The 19,068-nt window shown below is 40.1% G+C and overlaps 2 protein-coding genes across 2 annotated transcripts in view; both read left to right on the plus strand.

Moving 5' to 3' along the window:
* The first annotated feature begins 4,593 nt into the window (after positions 1–4,593).
* Positions 4,594–5,559, plus strand: LOC127697087 (olfactory receptor 6K2). The gene has a single exon (XM_052199940.1). The coding sequence runs from the start codon at positions 4,594–4,596 to the stop codon at positions 5,557–5,559; it is 966 nt and encodes a 321-aa protein (XP_052055900.1).
* Positions 5,560–16,218: 10,659 nt separating this feature from the next.
* Spta1 (spectrin alpha, erythrocytic 1) overlaps positions 16,219–19,068 on the plus strand; it is an 86,953-nt gene continuing 84,103 nt past the window's right edge. The window contains exons 1-2 of the mRNA XM_052201226.1: positions 16,219–16,379; positions 17,564–17,800. Of these exons, the coding sequence (XP_052057186.1) occupies positions 16,359–16,379; positions 17,564–17,800 (258 nt within the window). The 5' untranslated portion in view covers positions 16,219–16,358. The remainder of the gene's footprint in view (positions 16,380–17,563; positions 17,801–19,068) is intronic.

Genomic DNA, 19,068 nt, shown 5'->3' on the forward strand with positions numbered 1-19,068 from the left:
GGGGGTTGGATTTCTGAAAAGTTTCAGAAATGTTACCCTAGGTTTAGAGAGTTGACATCATTGATAATTGTACTAGACTCATCGCTAGGGAAATTTGCACAAGGATAGATTCAGTGGGTAAAGATGAAAATTGTTGCTTTTAGTGAGCTTTTTTTCTCATGCTTTCTGTGACATAATATGAATTTAAAGATTACAAAAAGGTCTGGTCCTACTTGGAAGCTACATTCTTGAGCAAGTGTAAAATTCACATTTTAGAACCGTGATCTGAAGGCCATAGTTAGAAGACATGCAAGCTACTATGGAGGACATCAAGACTTATATTTAAAAACACAGTAATGTTCATTTCTTTTAAAAAAATCAAGAAAATTTGAAAAACATTCTAAATAATTAACATGTGTGTATAGGCAGGTAGATATACATAGATAGGTAGATAGATAGATAGATAGATAATATATAGATGATAAGTATAGATAAACACAGATAAGGGAATAACACAGATTCTCCTACCATATACATACACACACATATCACAATAATAGAGTAAGCAAAGATGCAAAGTCTACAAGAAACACATGAACTTGGTTAGGAAACAAAGAAGATGTCGACAGGAAATGCGAAACAGGATATTTATAGAAATAGAGTCTCCTCTTACAGATGTTTAGAAAATAGAAATAGAAGATTGCACTTAAGACTTTTCTTCTGACGCCAGTCTGCTTGGGTAATAAATGCCCATCTTTCCTGGAGTTTCCCTTGACCTTTCGCAAAAAAAAAAAAAAAAAAAAAAAAAAATCCACATATTTTCTCACGACACAGTTAATGCAGAGTAGTATTAACTCTAATGGCCTTATTTTAACTCAAATCCTTTTTAGATGCTGTGTGTAACAATTACACTCTGAGGTCCTAAGGTTTAGAAACTCAGTGTGATTTCCAAGAGGATGGTCTTGTGACACAGTAGTTGGTGTTTAAACAGTGGGCAACAGTAAATCTTGTCAGCAAGGGCAGTCAATGTAAAGCAGAGAAAGAGAGAGAGAAACAGCGAGAGAGAGAGAGAGAGAGAGAGAGAGAGAGAGAGAGAGAGAGAGAGAGAGAACAAAGATTTATAATTTATTGTTAATATAAAAGAACAAAGGCCAAGGGGAATCTTGAAGAAATAAAATGTTGAAATAAAATGGCTCTTCTGAGTGGAAAGGAATAGAGATGAGAATAATAAAATGGGAGCAGAATTTTGAATTTTCCATATACTTGGGTGATGAAAAATGAAATATCTAGGAGGGAAACCAAAACAGGATGATCTCACCAGACAGAAGACTGCTGAGCACTGAGCGCCTGGCCTTCGGAGGTGAGTAGAAGCTAAGATAAGAAAACGAAGGTAGGTAATTTATTTGAAGAGATTGGGACAATAGAGAGAATGATTATCATTAGAAAAAACTTTATGTAAAGAAAGGAATAATCTAAGTAGGGATGCAGTGTCCTCCAAACGAACATATTTGATACTAACTGAAAAAATCAATCATAGAGGTACAATAAATTATTGTGAGATGAGAGTCAGTTACCAGGACAAGGCCTTTACTATGCTGTGTTCTTATTAAAATCAGTCTACTGCTCCCTGCTCCCACTGAGCTGTCCTACAAATTATAAGAGCAAGCCTACACTGACAGCTTAACATATTCAATTTTCACAAACTGTCGTTTTTGTCAAAAACTTACAGCTTAAAGCATGGACACAAAAGTGTGATAGGAGAAAAAAGAGTGGTACATCCTTTAAATAGCAAACAACACAAAGACTTCTTGTGAATCATATTAAGCATCATAAATATAAAGAGGTGAGATAATTAGAAGAAAGGGAAGAAGATGGGTGGAAATCCCCAGTGATGGCTTATAATTGTCCCTTAGATACCTCTTTGTTTTCTGACAAGAGACGAAAAGATCGAGATAGGCAGGGAAGGGGTAAAAGGAACTGAGAGGATTAAGGAGAGGAAAAATCATAATCAGAATAATCTGTGTGAAAAAAATCTATTTTCGATGAAAGGAAAAAAAACATTTCAGAGCCATATGCACTGATCTGAAAGCAAGAATTGTGTTAGCGAATCTGTTAAGGTTGGAGCTCAGGAATGAGCATCCTTTTTTCCCCCCATTCCTTCGGGTTTTCCCCCAGATGTCTAAGCGTGATGGTTTTAAAATAGGGTTTTGCGAGCATCGGGATTTCTGACCATTGCCCGCACATCTTCAGGTTCCACCTCAGACCTCCTGAATAAAACTTTTAGCAACAGCTTGAAGAATCTGAGCTTTGACAGCCCATTAATTCTGATTCAAGCTAGTATTTCAAAATTACTGTCTAAACTCAGATTGTGTTTTCTTTTTTTTTTCTTTTTTCTTTTTTTTTTATTCGATATAATTTATTTACATTTCAAATGATTTCCCCTTTTCTAGCCCCCCCCCACTCCCCGAAAGTCCCGTAAGCCCCCTTCTCTTCCCCTGTCCTCCCTCCCACCCCTTCCCAGTTCCCCGTTCTGGTTTTGCCAAATACTGTTTCACTGAGTCTTTCCAGAACCAGGGACCACTCCTGCTTTCTTCTTGTATCTCATTTGATGTGTGGATTATGTTTTGGGTATTCCAGTTTTCTAGGTTAATAACCACTTATTAGTGAGTGCATACCATGATTCACCTTTTGAGTCTGGGTTACCTCACTTAGTATGATGTTCTCTAGCTCCATCCATTTGCCTAAGAATTTCATGAATTCATTGTTTCTAATGGCTGAATAGTACTCCATTGTGTAGATATACCACATTTTTTGTATCCACTCTTCTGTTGAGGGATACCTGGGTTCTTTCCAGCATCTGGCAATTATAAATAGGGCTGCTATGAACATAGTAGAGCATGTATCCTTATTACATGGTGGGGAATCCTCTGGGTATATGCCCAGGAGTGGTATAGCAGGATCTTCTGGAAGTGAGGTGCCCAGTTTTCGGAGGAACCGCCAGACTGCTTTCCAGAGTGGTTGTACCAATTTGCAACCCCACCAGCAGTGAAGGAGTGTTCCTCTTTCTCCGCACCCTCTCCAACACCTGCTGTCTCCTAAATTTTTAATCTTAGCCATTCTGACTGGTGTAAGATGAAATCTTAGGGTTGTTTTGATTTGCATTTCCCTAATGACTAATGAAGTTGAGCATTTTTTAAGATGCTTCTCCGCCATCCGAAGTTCTTCAGGTGAGAATTATTTGTTTAACTCTGTACCCCATTTTTTAATAGGGTTGTTCGGTTTTCTGGAGTCTAACTTCTTGAGTTCTTTATATATATTGGATATTAGCCCTCTATCTGATGTAGGATTGGTGAAGATCTTTTCCCAATTTGTTGGTTGCGGATCTGTCCTCTTGATGGTGTCCTTTGCCTTACAGAAACTCTGTAACCTTATGAGGTCCCATTTGTCAATTCTTGCTCTTAGAGCATACGCTATTGGTGTTCTGTTCAGAAACTTTCTCCCTGTACCGATGTCCTCAAGGGTCTTCCCCAGTTTCTTTTCTATTAGCTTCAGAGTGTCTGGCTTTATGTGGAGGTCCTTGATCCATTTGGATTTGAGCTTAGTACAAGGAGACAAGGATGGATCAATTCGCATTCTTCTGCATGCTGACCTCCAGTTGAACCAGCACCATTTGTTGAAAAGGCTATCTTTTTTCCATTGGATGTTTTCAGCCTCTTTGTCGAGGATCAAGTGGCCATAGGTGTGTGGGTTCATTTCTGGATCTTCAATCCTGTTCCATTGATCCTCCTGCCTGTCACTGTACCAATACCATGCAGTTTTTAACACTATTGCTCTGTAGTATTGCTTGAGGTCAGGGATACTGATTCCCCCAGATTTTCTTTTGTTGCTGAGAATAGTTTTAGCTATCCTGGGTTAGGAGGAAGTCAAACTATCATTATTTGCAGACGACATGATCGTCTACCTAAGTGACCCAAAGAACTCCACTAGAGAGCTCCTACAGCTGATAAACAACTTCAGCAAAGTGGCAGGTTACAAAATCAACTCAAGCAAATCAGTGGCCTTCCTATACTCAAAGGATAAGCAGGCTGAGAAAGAAATTAGGGAAATGACCCCCTTCACAATAGCCACAAACAGTATAAAGTATCTTGGGGTGACTCTTACCAAACATGCGAAAGATCTGTATGACAAGAACTTCAAGACTCTGAAGAAGGAAATGGAAGAAGACCTCAAAAAATGGGAAAACCTCCCATGCTCATGGATCGGTAGAATCAATATAGTTAAAATAGCCATTTTGCCTAAAGCACTATACAGATTCAATGCAATACCCATCAAAATCCCAACTCAATTCTTCACAGAGTTAGAAAGAGCAATTATCAAATTCATCAGATTGTGTTTTCTAACTATATTTTTTCTCCCTTAAACACATTTGATTGAAAGCCAGTGTGGAGTACCTATGATGCCATCATTCATTTCTCTCCGTCTACATCCACAGTGCAGGTGTCTTCTGAAAGCCTGGCTTTTGGTAAGTGGGTTTCCCCGCCAAACTGCAGTGGGCACTTCGTGACAAGCTTGAGTGCTCTGGGAATTGTTGACCCACTTGCTTCGCACTTGGAGATGGAGTTCTCCAACTGGACCACTGCTCAGGAGTTCATTTTTTCTGCTTTCCCTTGCTCCTGGGGAGATTCTGTCATGTGCTTCATACCACTGCTCTTCATCTACGCCTTCATCATCGTTGGAAACCTGGTTATCATCACAGTGGTCCAGCTCAATGCTCACCTTCACACGCCCATGTACTTCTTCATCAGTGCCTTGTCATTCCTGGAGATCTGGTACACTACAGCCACCATCCCAAAGATGCTCTCTAGCCTGCTTAGTGAACGAAGGAGTATCACCTTGAATGGTTGCGTCCTGCAGATGTATTTCTTCCATTCTACAGGCATCAGTGAGGTTTGTCTCTTGACAGCTATGGCCTTTGATCGATACCTGGCTATCTGCAGCCCTCTTCATTATCCTACCATCATGACTTCCAGACTGTGTGCCCAGCTGACCCTCGGTTGCTGTGTCTGTGGTTTTCTCACACCCCTCCCTGAGATTGCCTGGATCTCCACGCTGCCGTTCTGTGGCTCTAATCACCTTGAGCATATCTTCTGTGACTTCCTCCCCGTGCTGCGCCTGGCCTGCACAGATACCCACACCATCGTCATGATTCAAGTGGTGGATATTGTCCATGCTGTGGAGATAATTACGGCAGTGATGCTCATCTTCATGTCCTATGTGGGGATCGTGGCTGTGATTCTGCGCATCCGTTCAGCCGAAGGCCGCCGTAAAGCGTTTTCCACGTGTGTCTCGCACCTTACCGTCTTTTTGCTGTTCTTTGGCAGTGTGGCTCTCATGTACCTGCGCTTCTCTGCTACCTACTCCTTGTTCTGGGACACGGCCATTGCTCTGGCCTTTGCAGTTCTATCCCCCTTCTTCAATCCCATCATCTATAGCCTTAGGAACAAAGAAATAAAAGAAGCCATAAAGAAGCACATCGGCCAAGCTGGCGTCTTGATTGGTCAGAGCAGGAATCTCCGGTAACATCTCTTCTTCAAAAGGATATGTTGGTTCTCTTTCACTCTCGCTTCCGAGAAACCTTTCTATCAGCCTTTTACTGAACCTTGTCAATGTCCCTGATACACAAAATTTATACATAACTAAATTAGATGATTATGTATATATATGGAGAATGCATGTGTTTGTGTGTGATGAGTCCAGAAATAAGCATTAGATGTATTCTTCTCCACGTTATTTTTTGAGACAGGGTCTCTCAGTGAATCAGGAGCGTCCCCATTAGCTGGACTGACTAGGCTGCAAGCCTAAAGATCCTTATGTTTCCACACCTCAGGTGCTGGGCTCAATTTTGTTTAATGGGGAACATTTTAGCTAACTGACCCATCTCCCCAGTCCCTAAACTTAATAGCTTCTTTTTAGTCTTTATCCAATCCAATGTATTTTTTGAGTGTAACTTCATCAGTTGAACATTATGCCACTCAAGTTATTTGCAGTAACTTCATTTTGCTGAAGTTACTGTGGTAAACACTTCACTTTTAACATAGCCTAAACAGTTATTTGAAGACTTGGGCTGAAATCCAGTTGTTCCAGTGCTGATCTAGAAAGCATGAGGCCATGGGGTTGCTTCTCAGTACAAATAAACAACAAACAGGACACCAACAAAGCTGCCATGGTGGCTCACACCTTGAATCCCAGAACTAGAGAGGAAGAAGCAGGCACATTTCTGTGAGTTCGAGGCCAACCAAGTCTATTTAGAGAGTTCTGGGATAGCCAGGGCTGCATAGAGAGATCCTGTCTCAGAAAAAGTTGCTTCTTGAGAACATGTTAAGTGTAAAATCTCCATAAGACAAAATTCTCTCTAGTGTGCCACTATGTATAGAATTAAAGAACAACCCTAACCTATAAATTAGTTATTTGAATTTTGATCAATAACCATTGAAGCTAACTTATACAATTATCAGTTTTCCATAATGAATTAAAATTTCATCTTTGTTTTTAGTGTCCTCTTGTATGTCATGCATATATAATATCTATTGAACTAGCAAACTAGCACCATCACATTGAATTTTGATTGTTGTAGCTAACAGGCCAACATAATGAACAGAAATGTATATACAAGCCCCTTCTTTCCTTGACTTTAAAGATTCCATATTCCTTATGTTGTTTCTTTCTTTCTTTCTTTCTTTCTTTCTTTCTTTCTTTCTTTCTTTCTTTCTTTCTTTCTTTCTTTCTTTCTTTCTTTCTTTCTCTCTTCTTTCTTTCTTTTTCTTTCTTTTCTTCTTTCTTTTTTCTTTCCTCCTCCTCCTCCTCCTCCTCCTCCTCCTCCTCCTCCTCCTCCTCCTCCTCCTCCTCCTCCTCCTTCTTCTTCTTCTTCTTCTTCTTCTTCTTTTTTTTTGGCTTTTCAAGGCAGAGTTTCTCTCTGTAGACCAGGCTGGCCTCAAACTCAGAAATCTGCCTGCCTCTGCATCTCAAGTGCTGGGATTAAAAGCATGTACCACCACTGCCCGGCTACATGTTTCTTAAGGAATAATTTTGTCTAGGACATACACTTAATCTGGGTGGGATAAAGCATATACTGGCAAAGTCTTACCCCTCTTCCTTTCACTACGCAAACCCTGCAGTTGTCAGACTACTTTCCTTGTTTCTGTACTTCAATCTTTCACCTTTATTCCTAAATTTTTATAGAAAGGCAAAAGTAAAAAGGAAGGCCTTACATTTCAACAGCTAATGCCGTTTATATGTTAAAGGAAAGGATGAAAATGAGAAAAGGTTTTATGTTGTGGGTAGAAGACATCAAACAAGACTCCACAACATAGTTCTTTATTGGAATGAGAGAAAAACAACACAGAGATTCAGGCAATAACCTTGGACTATATGTGTCATTATTTGTTTCTGAAAATGTGTGATTTTGTTTAATATTACATATTCTAAGTCTGTACATTTGCTTGAAATTTGTGATTTCACAAAATTTTCAGGGAAGCAATGTGTCTTTAAAGCTCCTTAAGTACTTTACAAACACCATGCCCTCATTTGGTGCAGTATTGTTATAAAAGTGATACTTAGGATTCACTGTTATATAAAAAGATGATTCCATATCCTTCTCTGACTACCACACTTTTAACTTTTATATTGCATAGTTATCCTAGAAACAATGATGACTTTATGAATTGATTTAGCTAATTCTTACCTGTATACTTTGCTGAGGGTAAAAAATTAGGAAATGAATGAGTTAAAACTTATGGTATGGTGACATTTATGATGCATTGTAAATAAAACCTTCATAGGTACACAGAGTTCAGGACATATGGTTTCTAACTTGAAGATAGTGAGAGCTATTAACACCTTCTCTGTTGACTTTAAGCATACTTGTTTAACAAAAGTTTTCACTGAATTTATCAGCACAATGTTGTAAAAATAAAATAACAATATAAATTCATACTTGTGTTTGTATTTTGTGATACTAACAGTGCAATTTTCTACTTATTGAATATTCATATTTAAAGACACTGCACTGTTTTCTATTTCAAAAGAAATAAAGAATGAATATTTCCTTAACTTGCTCCATCTTTATGCCTGTGCATCATGTAGGCAGAACATATTTTGGGTTGAATATTTGTGGGTAGGTAGATGTCTGCCTCCCTCCACTGGATATCCCACCTGACTGTAGGAGGTGGCCCCTCATCTCTATCCCCCCCCCACACACACACACTGGTAGGAATCTCAGCTTGGGTCACCCCTGTGGGCTACTCAGATCCTCGCCCATCCCAGGTAAGAAAACCAATGCCTGACACTATTAATGATACTCAGCCGGGTTTAGTGGATGAAAACAGATGCAGCCAAACATAAGGCAGAGCACTGTGAGTCCTGTGGAAGAGTTGGGGATAGAAATGAGCGAGCTGGAGCGGTCAAAGACACCCCGAGAAGGCCTACAAATCCACCTAAACTGAGCCCATGGGGAAGTTCACAGAGATTGAGTCACCAATCAGGGAACATGCAAGAGCTAGACCTAGACCCCCTATACATCTGTAGGAAATGTGCAGCATGGTATTGATGTGGTACCCCTAAGAAGTAGGACAGAGCCCATCTTGGTCTCTGTTCTCTGCCACTGGATCCCCTTCTGCATACTTAGACTGCCTGGATCTGAAGGCTGGGGCTGGAGGAGAGGACGGAGATTAGGATATAAATTGAATAAAAAATAATTTATAGAAAAAGAAGAGTAATTTATAATATTCATTGTTATCATTTCTATTACAAAAGAAAGTTGGCTTATAGTATTTAAGTATAGATGTTTTAAAAAATGCTAAGCAGTAATTCAAACTCAGATCTAATCTCCAAAGCTTTGGCTTTAACCACCGTGAAATATGTTCTAATACTGTTGCTTTGAGGAAGCAGAAGATACTATAATACCTGGCAGGTAACTGAGGTCTACTTGCTCTACTATGATGGGATTCACAAATATTCAAGTCATGATTTCCAGAGGTTTATCCATGGAGCCAGGATCCAGACTACCAGACCTCAGCACTTAAGGTTCTGGATCTTAAGAACTAGAAGCTTCTAGATGTAAGCTTCTGTGTTCAGAAATTTGCAACTCTGTGCTATTCACGTCAGAGGTTGTCTGCACTGGTCCTAGATTGGCATTGAACTGTACTCACTGAACAGTGACCTACAGCTCATTAGCAGTTGGTGATGGCCAGTGAAATAGATTTCAAACTTTGCATGTCAAATCACTCAGCTATTGGTTGGCATTACAGTTTTTAGGTCTTGGGTATCAAGACCTGGGTTGGCATATCTCTAGGCATTCTGCAACTCTCCCAGGGACTAACACCTGTAGTCTTTCATCTTCAGCACTTTATGGCTTCCTCTCTCTCTAACACTCTTTGCTTTCTTCCTGCTCCTGTCTTCTGCCATTTTTGTCCCCAGGGTCTCTGCTTCCTAATGTTTCTGTTCCCACTTGCTTGCTGGAGCTCTTCCAATGCCTTCTCTTGTTACTGCAGCTACTTCTGAGCTGCTGTGACTGCTGATACCATTGTCTCCTCTTGGTGTTACCAGCTTAGCATGCTCTACCAGTTACACAGATCCCACCAAAGCAGGGGAAGGGACTTCTATTGAGTTAAATGTCACCACACCAACACAAGAGGGTGCCCTCTGGCTGACTCAGTAAAGGAATCAGAAGCCCTGGTTGTCTAGAAAATTGTATTTGTATCAATTAACAAAGCTTCTATTTTTACTACTCATAGCTCCTGCATAGTGACCAATCAAAGCCTGTAAAACAGTCCTACACATATCACCAGTCACTGGCTTCCTATTGAGTTGCTGAGGAGGTATTTTCCTTGAGTGATAATTGATTCAGAGTCACCTGAGTTTTCAGAAGTTTCTCTTTATTTCAGTGCTTCTTTCTAAAATCTATGCATTAATTATAGTTTATAGAAAGAGACCATGACTCGAGCAAGGTCTTCTAAAATAGATCGTGGCCGTCATACTCATCGCACCTGGAGTGGAGTTCCTCAAGCTAGCTATCCATGAAATATTCAAAGCAGTGAGATTATTATAATGACATCTGTATAGGCAACAAGCAAACATCTCATTGAGAATCTGATGTATAAGGACATGAGAATAATGACATTGGTCAAAGTTTGAACCTTGCTCTTCTTCTCTCTGTTCCAGAGACAGTTGCATCTCCTGTGAAGTGCCGGCCTTGTCCCGTAGACAAGATGGTGAAGGTCGATGGTGAAAACCAGGGTTGCCTTCTCTTCTGCACCTGGCAAAGTGGAGACTGTTGCCATCAATGACCCCTTCATTGACCTCAACTACATGGTCTACATATTCCAGTATGATTCCACTCATGGAAAATTCAGTGGCACAATCAAGGCTGAGCATGAGAAGCCTATCACCATCTTCCAGAAGTGAGATCCCACTACCATCAAATGGGGTGATGCTGGTGCTGAGTATGTTGTGGAGTCTACTGGCATCTTCACCACTGTGGAGAAGGCCAGGACCCACTTGAAAGGTGGGGCCAAAGGGTCATCATCTCTGTCCCTTCTGCTGATGCCCCGTGTTTGTGATGGGTGCAAACCACGAGAAATATGACAATTCACTCAAGATTGTCAGCAATACAACCTACAACAAACTGCTTAGCACCCCTTGCTAAGGTCATCTATGACAACTTTGGAATCATGGAAGGGCTCATGACCACTCTCCATACCATCACTGCCATGCAGAGAAATGTAGATGGTCCCTCTGGGAAGCTGTGGTGTGATGGCTGTGGGGCTGCCCAGTACATCATCCCTGCATTCACTGCTGCTGCCGAGGCTGTGGGCAAGGTCATCTCAGAGCTGAATGGGCAGCTCACTGGCATGGCCTTCCATGTTCCTACCCCCAATGTATCCATTGTGGATTTGGCATGCCACCTGGAGAAACCTGCCAAGTATGATGCCATCAAGAAGGTGATGAAGCCAGCATCTGAGGGCCCACTAGAGAGTATCCTGGACTACACTGAGGACAGGTTGTATCCTGTAACTTCAACAGCATCTCTCACTCCCCCACCTTTGATGCTGGGGCTGGCATTGTTCTCAATGACAATTTTATAAAGCTCATTTTCTGGTATGACAATGAATATGGCTACAGCAACAGGGTGGTGGACCTCATGGCCTACATGGCCTCCAAGGAGTAAGAAACCATGGACCACCCACCCCAGCAAGGACACTGAGAGCAAGAGAGAGGCCTCAGTTGCTGAGGAGTCCCTTTCCCAACTCGGCCCCAACACTGAGCATCTCTCCCACAATTTCCATCTCAGACCCCCATAATAATAGTAGAGGCCTAGAGAACCCTCCCTACTCTTTTGAATACTATCAATAAAGTCCTCTGCACTCCACCAAAAAGGAAAGTTTGGACCTTGAACATACTGAGGAGATCACTACAACTGTAAAGTGTGTGACTTTGTGTTTTGATGGTTTGTATATTAGTCTCATTTCTCTACAGGAATGGAACTGACAATTAATATATGCTATAAAGGGGTCATAAAAGATTGGCTTCCATGCTGTGAGCTGGGTAGACTAACAATAGTTGTCTGCACACTGAAGAGGCTAAGAACCTGGTAGCTACTTGGTCAACAATGTTAAATGTCTCAGCAATCTCTATCTGACACTGAAGACAGAGAATTCCCAAAGAGCGTCTCATCTTCAGTCCCTTCTAGAAAGCTGACAAGGCTTAGTTTCTATGTCAACAGAAGCTGGCCGACAGATATATGTTAGATGCACTCACTAGCAAGGATGGAAGACAAGCAGGCAAAATCAGCCTTATTGTGTCTTGGCTGCCACCAGGAAGCACTGCTACTCTGCAAGAGCAACAGGTACTCTTAACAACTAAACAATCTATATTGGGGAGAGTCTTCCTCTATCTTTCACTTCACTGTAGGCAATCCTCTTAGTAGACAAATTCGCAGAGCCACCCAGAGATGTATTCCTTAGTCAAATGGAGATTGAATCAAGTTGACAGTCAGCTTTACCTATCACAGTATAGTTCCCTGAATTGATCTTAAGCATTCACTCTGCTCACAGACACACCAAAACCCCTTTAAGCCTCAGTCTCCCACTTTACTCTTTTCTTATTATTGTTTGAGAATCTGGTCCTGAGGTACTTACAACTGCTGAATTTTTCCTTTTTCTGAGACACAGCTGTTAGCTTGGTATTTGCAGTGTTTGCTGCATTTTTTAACTAAATTATCTACACTCCAAAAGGAAAAGAAAGCTATCAAAAAAGCTTATAAAAAACAAGATGCCATTCTAATGTACTGCTCCATATGTCAAATAGGACAAAATGCAGATCACTGAATCTGTAAAATATATACAATCAGGTTTTCAGTGTTTGTTGTAGCTGGGTTGATTCTATATAGAGACGGTGAGAGAGAAGTCTTTAGCAGCTCATACTCTGGGTTTTACTACTGAATGTTCTCAGAGGTTGGCTGGTCACAGATGTACAGGAGGAAGAATAAGAACTAACACTGTCCAACTGGTTAATTTGGAAATCAATGGAAATCCTGCCAGATGTTATGTCTTCTCTGACATCTACTTTTGTAACACACTGAAACAGAAACAACTTTACCTTTCTCTTTCTACACTGTACATTGTTTAAGCCTCTATTTACCATGACTTTATTCTCTTAGGTTACAGTTTATCTGGTCTTCTGGGTCCTCTAATTAATAATGTTATTTTAAAGTAGATACCCATTTCAATCATCTCCATATCCACAATGTCTGAAAGAGTTTTTATCTACCAAAATATTGAATGATGGTTTTAGGGAGTGACTAGAAGCCACCTTCATTTCTTGAAGTTAAAGAGAATAAAACATGAGAGTATTCTCAATTCTATAACAGAATAGGGAGGAAAGCAAATAGAAAAATATATTAGTGGATAGAAATTTTAGTAGTAACATGAAGCCACAATTCAATTCAATTTTAACTCTGGGCATATCTTTAAATGTATGGCTAGGACCTTCCTTTGCATCCCCTATACACAGTCATTAAACCTCATACTGAGTTGAGTATCTGAAGGAGGTGGTTTGTGTAGTTCCAGTTCTTGACTGGCTCCTACTCATATATTCTCTGATGAAAAATTACATTGAGGTTTTTTTTTTTCTTCCCTGAGAGGGACCATGTCACAACCATGCTGCCCTTACAAGGCTTCTGAAGATTGATCTGTCTGCTGCTGTCATCCACATCACTATATTGAGAAACAATCATTGGTGGATGAGAATAGGAGGAAACCTGACATAAAATTTCAATGATTGCTGAGATAGAATGGGAAATATTCTCTGTGGGAAGTGATCTTCTGTTGAAGAGTTTCCTTTTACATTCCAATTTTTAAAAAATTTATGACTCAGAACAAAGTGTATGATCTGGCACAGTCAAAAAATATAGTACTGACATCATTCACATTCAACTAAAACTGACAATCTACCCAGCACAAAGTAGCCCTACATTTTTAAATTGGGCCCTATGTCAATGTTCAAGTAGGTAAATTAGTCAAAGCTCCCTGCCAGCATGCTTAGGAAAATTTAAGTCAATTTCCAATAACCCTCTTATCCTTAATTAGTAGAGCTGAGCATTTGTGCCAAAGAATTGAGCTTCCAACCCAGTGCAACATTCCTTCCACTGTTCTAAGTAATCTTCTAATGACAAGCATATCCCATACTGTAAAGAGAAAATATGATTTATAGATTCTATTACTGCAATAAAACTGCATGAATAAGCAGGAAAGAAAAAACAGAAATAAGGTATAAATATTCAACTAGAGTTAAGAAGCAAGTAACTTCAGAGATCTTCAGCTGGTAATGGTTGAAGCAGATATTAACTATAGAAGGACTTTCTTTGTATAGTGATACCTGCCTATAATTCTAGCAATTAAAAAGCTAAGGTAGGACAGACAAGAGTTCTAGACCAGCTTGAGTTATATATGGAAATCCTATGTATACCAACAAAATATCTTTTTCATTTTCTGAACAATACGTTCTACTATCTTGACCCATTTAGTAATCAAAAATCAAAGAAAAATTTAAATATGAAGTAGTTCTAGCAAAATAAAGGAAAAATTGTTAGAAAGTATCTTAGTCATAAATTCTATTCTGTGGGAAACGTCAATTTTGCATTAAATTTGGAGTATCTGCCTTTATTGGCTTTAAAATAAGTTTACAGTATAGAAACTGTAAATTTTTGTCTCTGAAGCTCCTGGATCCCCTGAGCCCAAGAGGAGGACATCCAGCACCTGACTTTGTCCTGACCTCTGAGCCTGGCAGAAACAAGCTGCTCAGGGCTGATTACTGCTGTGTGAATACAGATCTGCCCAGGGCTGATAACCAAGGCCTGCAAGGACAGCCCTCCAAATCACCCCACCCATGCACAAAAGGCTCCTCTTGTGAAAACCATTCATTCGATAATTTCCCTAAGGTTTATTAAAGAATAGGAATAATAGACAATGTCATTTAAAACTTAAAAGCCCCTTTTGTCGCCAATGTTTAACTTTATCATTTCAGATCTTCTAAGGCCTTTCCCTGTATGTGTGCAATAATCTAATTACTGCTTCTTAATTAAACAATTCCTTTCTTGTCCCTTCTCCTTAACCTATCTATGTATGATCAATTCTGGATTTTAATTATCAAATTATAACCCTAATGTACACATTAGGGATATTAATTTCACAGTTCATTCACAGAACACAGTTTTGACTGTATATTCTTTCTGTGGGATCTGCTGTGTACTCATCTTAAAGGATAAGTTTTGAGATTATAATTACAGTCTTTCTCCATTCTGTTCCTCCCTCCAAATCCTCCCATATATATCCCTGGTTGCTCATTTTCAAATGCATTGCTTCTTTTTTTATTAATTTTTATTGCATGCATACATGTATATGGGTATTTATACCTAAATATAACATGCTTAGTCTGTATACAGGACTGAATGTCCTGAAACAAAATTGTGTCTTTATTATATGAAAGACTTGAGTGCAATATAAAATTGTTAGAAGGAAACCTAGGCAAAGCTTCATGACATAAGTCTGGACCCTGATTTCTGGGATACAGGCACAAAGGCAGGAACAACAAAGGCAAATGGGATGAGTTGTACTTCTTAAAAAAGAGATCAGAACAAGAAAGCCATTTCAGCTGGGGTATGCTCCCTGGTAGGTGGCCCAGTGTCTGAGTCCCCCAGGGTCCTGGTAAATTGAGAGAGACTGATGGTCCTTCTACAGGGTTGGCCCCCTCCTCAGCTTCTTCCAGCTTTTCCCTAATTCAACCACAGGGGCCACCAGCTTCTGTCCATTGGTTGGGTGTAAATATCTGCATCTGACTTTTTCAGCTGCTTGTTGGGTCTTTCTGAGCTGCAGTCATGACAGGCTTCTTTTTGTGAGCGCTCCATAGCCTCAGTAATTGTGTCAGGCCTTGGGGCCTCCCCTTGAGCTGGATCCCACTTTGAGCCTGTCACTGTACCTCCTTTTCCTCAGGCTCTTCTCCATTTTTGTCCCTGTAGTCCTTTCAGACAGGAACAATTATGGATCATAATTTCTGATTGTGGAGTGGCAGCCCCATCCCTTACTTGATGCCCTTACTGGAGGTGACTCTACAAGTTCCCTCTCCCCACTGTCGGGCCAACACATATACAGCAGAGGACTGCTGGGTCTGGGTTCAGTCAGAGAAGATGCACCTAACCCTCAAAAGACTGGAGCTCCAGGGAGTAGGGATGTCTGGTGGGGTGGGAGGTGGGCCGCGGTGGGAACATCCTCATGGAGGGGGCTTGAGGGGGATGAGGAGGTGTGGAATGTAGAACAGTCAGAGGGTAGACCAGGAGGGGGATAAAATCTGGAGTGTTAAAAAAAAAGATTAAATAAAATTTTTTTAAAAAAAGTGTGAAATCAGAAGAAAGAGAAACCTGGAATTTCTTCCTGATTTTTAAATTCTCTTCCCTTTTAAAATCTATGACTGAATAAAACAGCCCAGCACAGACACTGGCCTTTCATCTGTCACTGGTTTTCCTCCATACTTTTGCATCTGAAAACTTTCTTTCTTTGTGAAATACTTATTGAAGTCCTGAGAGCCACAGCCCCCAAAACTGCTGAGTCACCTTGTCTGTGGAAGTCAGCAGCTGTCTCAACTGAATGTGTCCCCTGGAGATAATGCTGATTGTCTACGCTTGGCGGGATTCTAAAACTTTTTTTTCTCTGGGCCTTTGCCACATTCACATTTCTGACATTCCTATTTGAAGTGGACTGGACATTCAAAGAACTATTTTTCTCTCTTAGCTACAGTTCATCTCGCAAAGCCTTAGATTCTGAGGAGAGATGGAAAGTCCAAAGGAAACTGTGAGTACAGACGAATTCTCATTCCTAATGACGTGAGGAAAGCTTGTCTCTCTGAACCTTCAATTCCATCCTCAAAGGCTCATTAAAAATTATATTTATTTGACTTTAAAGTAGTAAAGAGATTTGATTTTAATTCTTTTATAAAGGTTTCATTTCTAAAAATAACCTAGAACTTTACACCTATATAAAATAACAATAATAGCAATAATAATAATAATAGTAACAATTTAATAATTACTTGCTAAAGTCAGATATACAGAAAACTACTAAGTAATTTGAAACCAAATAATTTATACATTGTGTCATTGTAGAATGACTTAATTTTAGAGTCATCTCAGGAATGTCTCTCTATAAAAACACTATTTTTAAAAGATAAAGTAACATCAAAATATAAACTCAGTATTGCGTATTTTTTATATAAGAAATAAGGAGAACAATGTCCTATAGAAATGTCTCTATGGACATATTTTTCTGAATATTGTTACACACAAACTGGATTTCTTTACATTAAAGCATAATTTTGTGTTGATTAATAATACAATATTTTTTATTCCAAAATCCAATTACTGAAACATTAGTGATTTATACTTTGTGGCAAGTAAGAAGACAGGTTAAATTTAGATTTTTCTTCTTAATAGGAGTTTTTTAGTAAATTAAGTAAGAAAAGTACATAATATATGATCTAGAGTTTTAATTAAGAAAAAAAGTACTCAAGTTTGTATGTGTAATTCACTAAAGCAATTGCAAACCATCCTGACTATTCCCTAAATTTACAGGATGACCAGCACTTATGAATGTTGTTTAGCCTTTGAAGGATATAAAATAGCATTTCTTTATTGTGTATCTGACATGCTGGGTCGTTGTTTTGGCAGTCCAAATTTGTTCTTTCTATAAAATATTTTGGATGATTAAGAACTAATATAAGAATAGCTATTTATAGTTTAAAATTATACAGTAATATTACAGCACCCTCAAACCATATGAATTAATAGGCTTAATAATTTTTAAACATAGATTCAATGTGGGTGAATGCTTTGGGATATACAAGAGGGATAACATTCTAAACATGAGAACTAGCCACAGTTACAGACATTATTTTTCTTTGTATCACAATAACCGCACTCACATGTATTTGGGGATACAGAATGATATTTCAAAAGATGAAGAGACTTTTTAACTTATAGGCTGTTGAAAGCAGCGGACCAAAGGTTCTAGAAACAGCAGAAGAAATCCAGCACAGACGACAGGAGGTGCTAGACCAGTACCAGAGGTTCAAGGAGCGTGTGGCTGAGAGGGGTCAGAAGCTTGAGGAGTCTTACCACTACCAAGTTTTCAGGAGAGATGCAGACGACCTGGAGAAGTGGATCATGGAAAAGCTTGAAATTGCAAAAGATAAGACATATGAACCCACAAATATACAGGTAACTCAGTGCCACAGATGTCCTCAGAACTGACCCTGTTGGTTTCTGCGCTCAAAAGTCCTGTCTGCTCGCTGCATCTGCTCGCCACGCTCACTCACTCAAGGATGCGGTGGAGCCATGAGCTGCAATGACGCTAGGCCAAATAGTTCCATGTGGGACTTTATTTAAGATAGGGAAGGGGCAGCAGACAGGAAGGAAGAAGAGAAAGAGGAAAGGGAAAAAGGAAAAGGGAAGAAGCACTGCCCGGTTATATACCGGTGGTGACGTAATTACAGGTAAAGGTAGGCTATGGAATTCTGGGAAAACGGCAGCTGTTGTCTTGGCAACAGACCTATACATTGCCAGCTTTGCAGGCCTCGGGTACCTACATTCCTGCATTTCTTTCATTAAAAAGAAAAGAAAAAAGAAAAAAGGGAGGGGGGACCCGATGATGAAAAGGAGTGAGGGCGCCGTGTCTCTTAAACTACTTCCTGCTGTCTAGGGGCGTTGTCAATTCTGGGGTATAGCTGACTTTCATCATCGGGGTCCACCTGGTGCATGTTGGCATCTGGGGACAGGGCCTCTTCTGTGGGCAGCGGCTGGTAATTCTGTAACAGAAGCTGATTAATAGTTTGGTTAGAAACTTTTTGCATTTGCCGTTGGAGGAATGTAGAAACAAGATTAATTAGTCAGGGAGCAAACAATAACACCAGGAAGATGACTAGAAAAGGCGTTACAAAAGGGAGTATCCATATAGGATTTTTGAAAATGTCAGAGCTGGAGGTCTCACGATTTCTGAAGTTCTTTATGTCTGTCTGAAGCTCCTGGATTTTGTTTTCTCACTATCCCGGATTGGTTGACATAGAAGCAGCATTCTTCTTGGAGGAACAGGCAAAGACCACCTTCCTTAGCTGTTAAAACATCTAGGCCCCGTCGGTTCTGAAGCACCACGGCTGCCAAAGAATCTATCTGCTTCTGGATAGTAAGCACAGTTTCAGTCATTCCCTGGAGATCACTTTTAAACTGGGAAGTGAATGTATTGTATTGGGCCATAGAAGTTGTTATTCCTGCCACACCAGTATCAACACCTATGGCTATTCCTGTAACTACCAAAAGAGGCATGATCTAAACTGCTCTCTCGTGTCGAGCAGCTATCATATTTACAACTGGGATTGGCAGGGGCTCATTTCCCTGGATCACTCCCAGCTCAGGGAAAAGGAGTAGCAACGTGCAAACTCCTGACCAGCTGGCAGGTAGGCGATTGACATGTTTTGGATTGTAGGGCATTG

Source organism: Apodemus sylvaticus, chromosome 12, assembly GCF_947179515.1.
Source record: "Apodemus sylvaticus chromosome 12, mApoSyl1.1, whole genome shotgun sequence".
Classification (NCBI taxonomy): domain Eukaryota; kingdom Metazoa; phylum Chordata; class Mammalia; order Rodentia; family Muridae; genus Apodemus; species Apodemus sylvaticus.

Bases quoted from the DNA above. Each gene is read 5' to 3' on its own strand.
- LOC127697087 (XM_052199940.1), top strand. From the start codon at position 4,594: ATGGAGTTCTCCAACTGGACCACTGCTCAGGAGTTCATTTTTTCTGCT.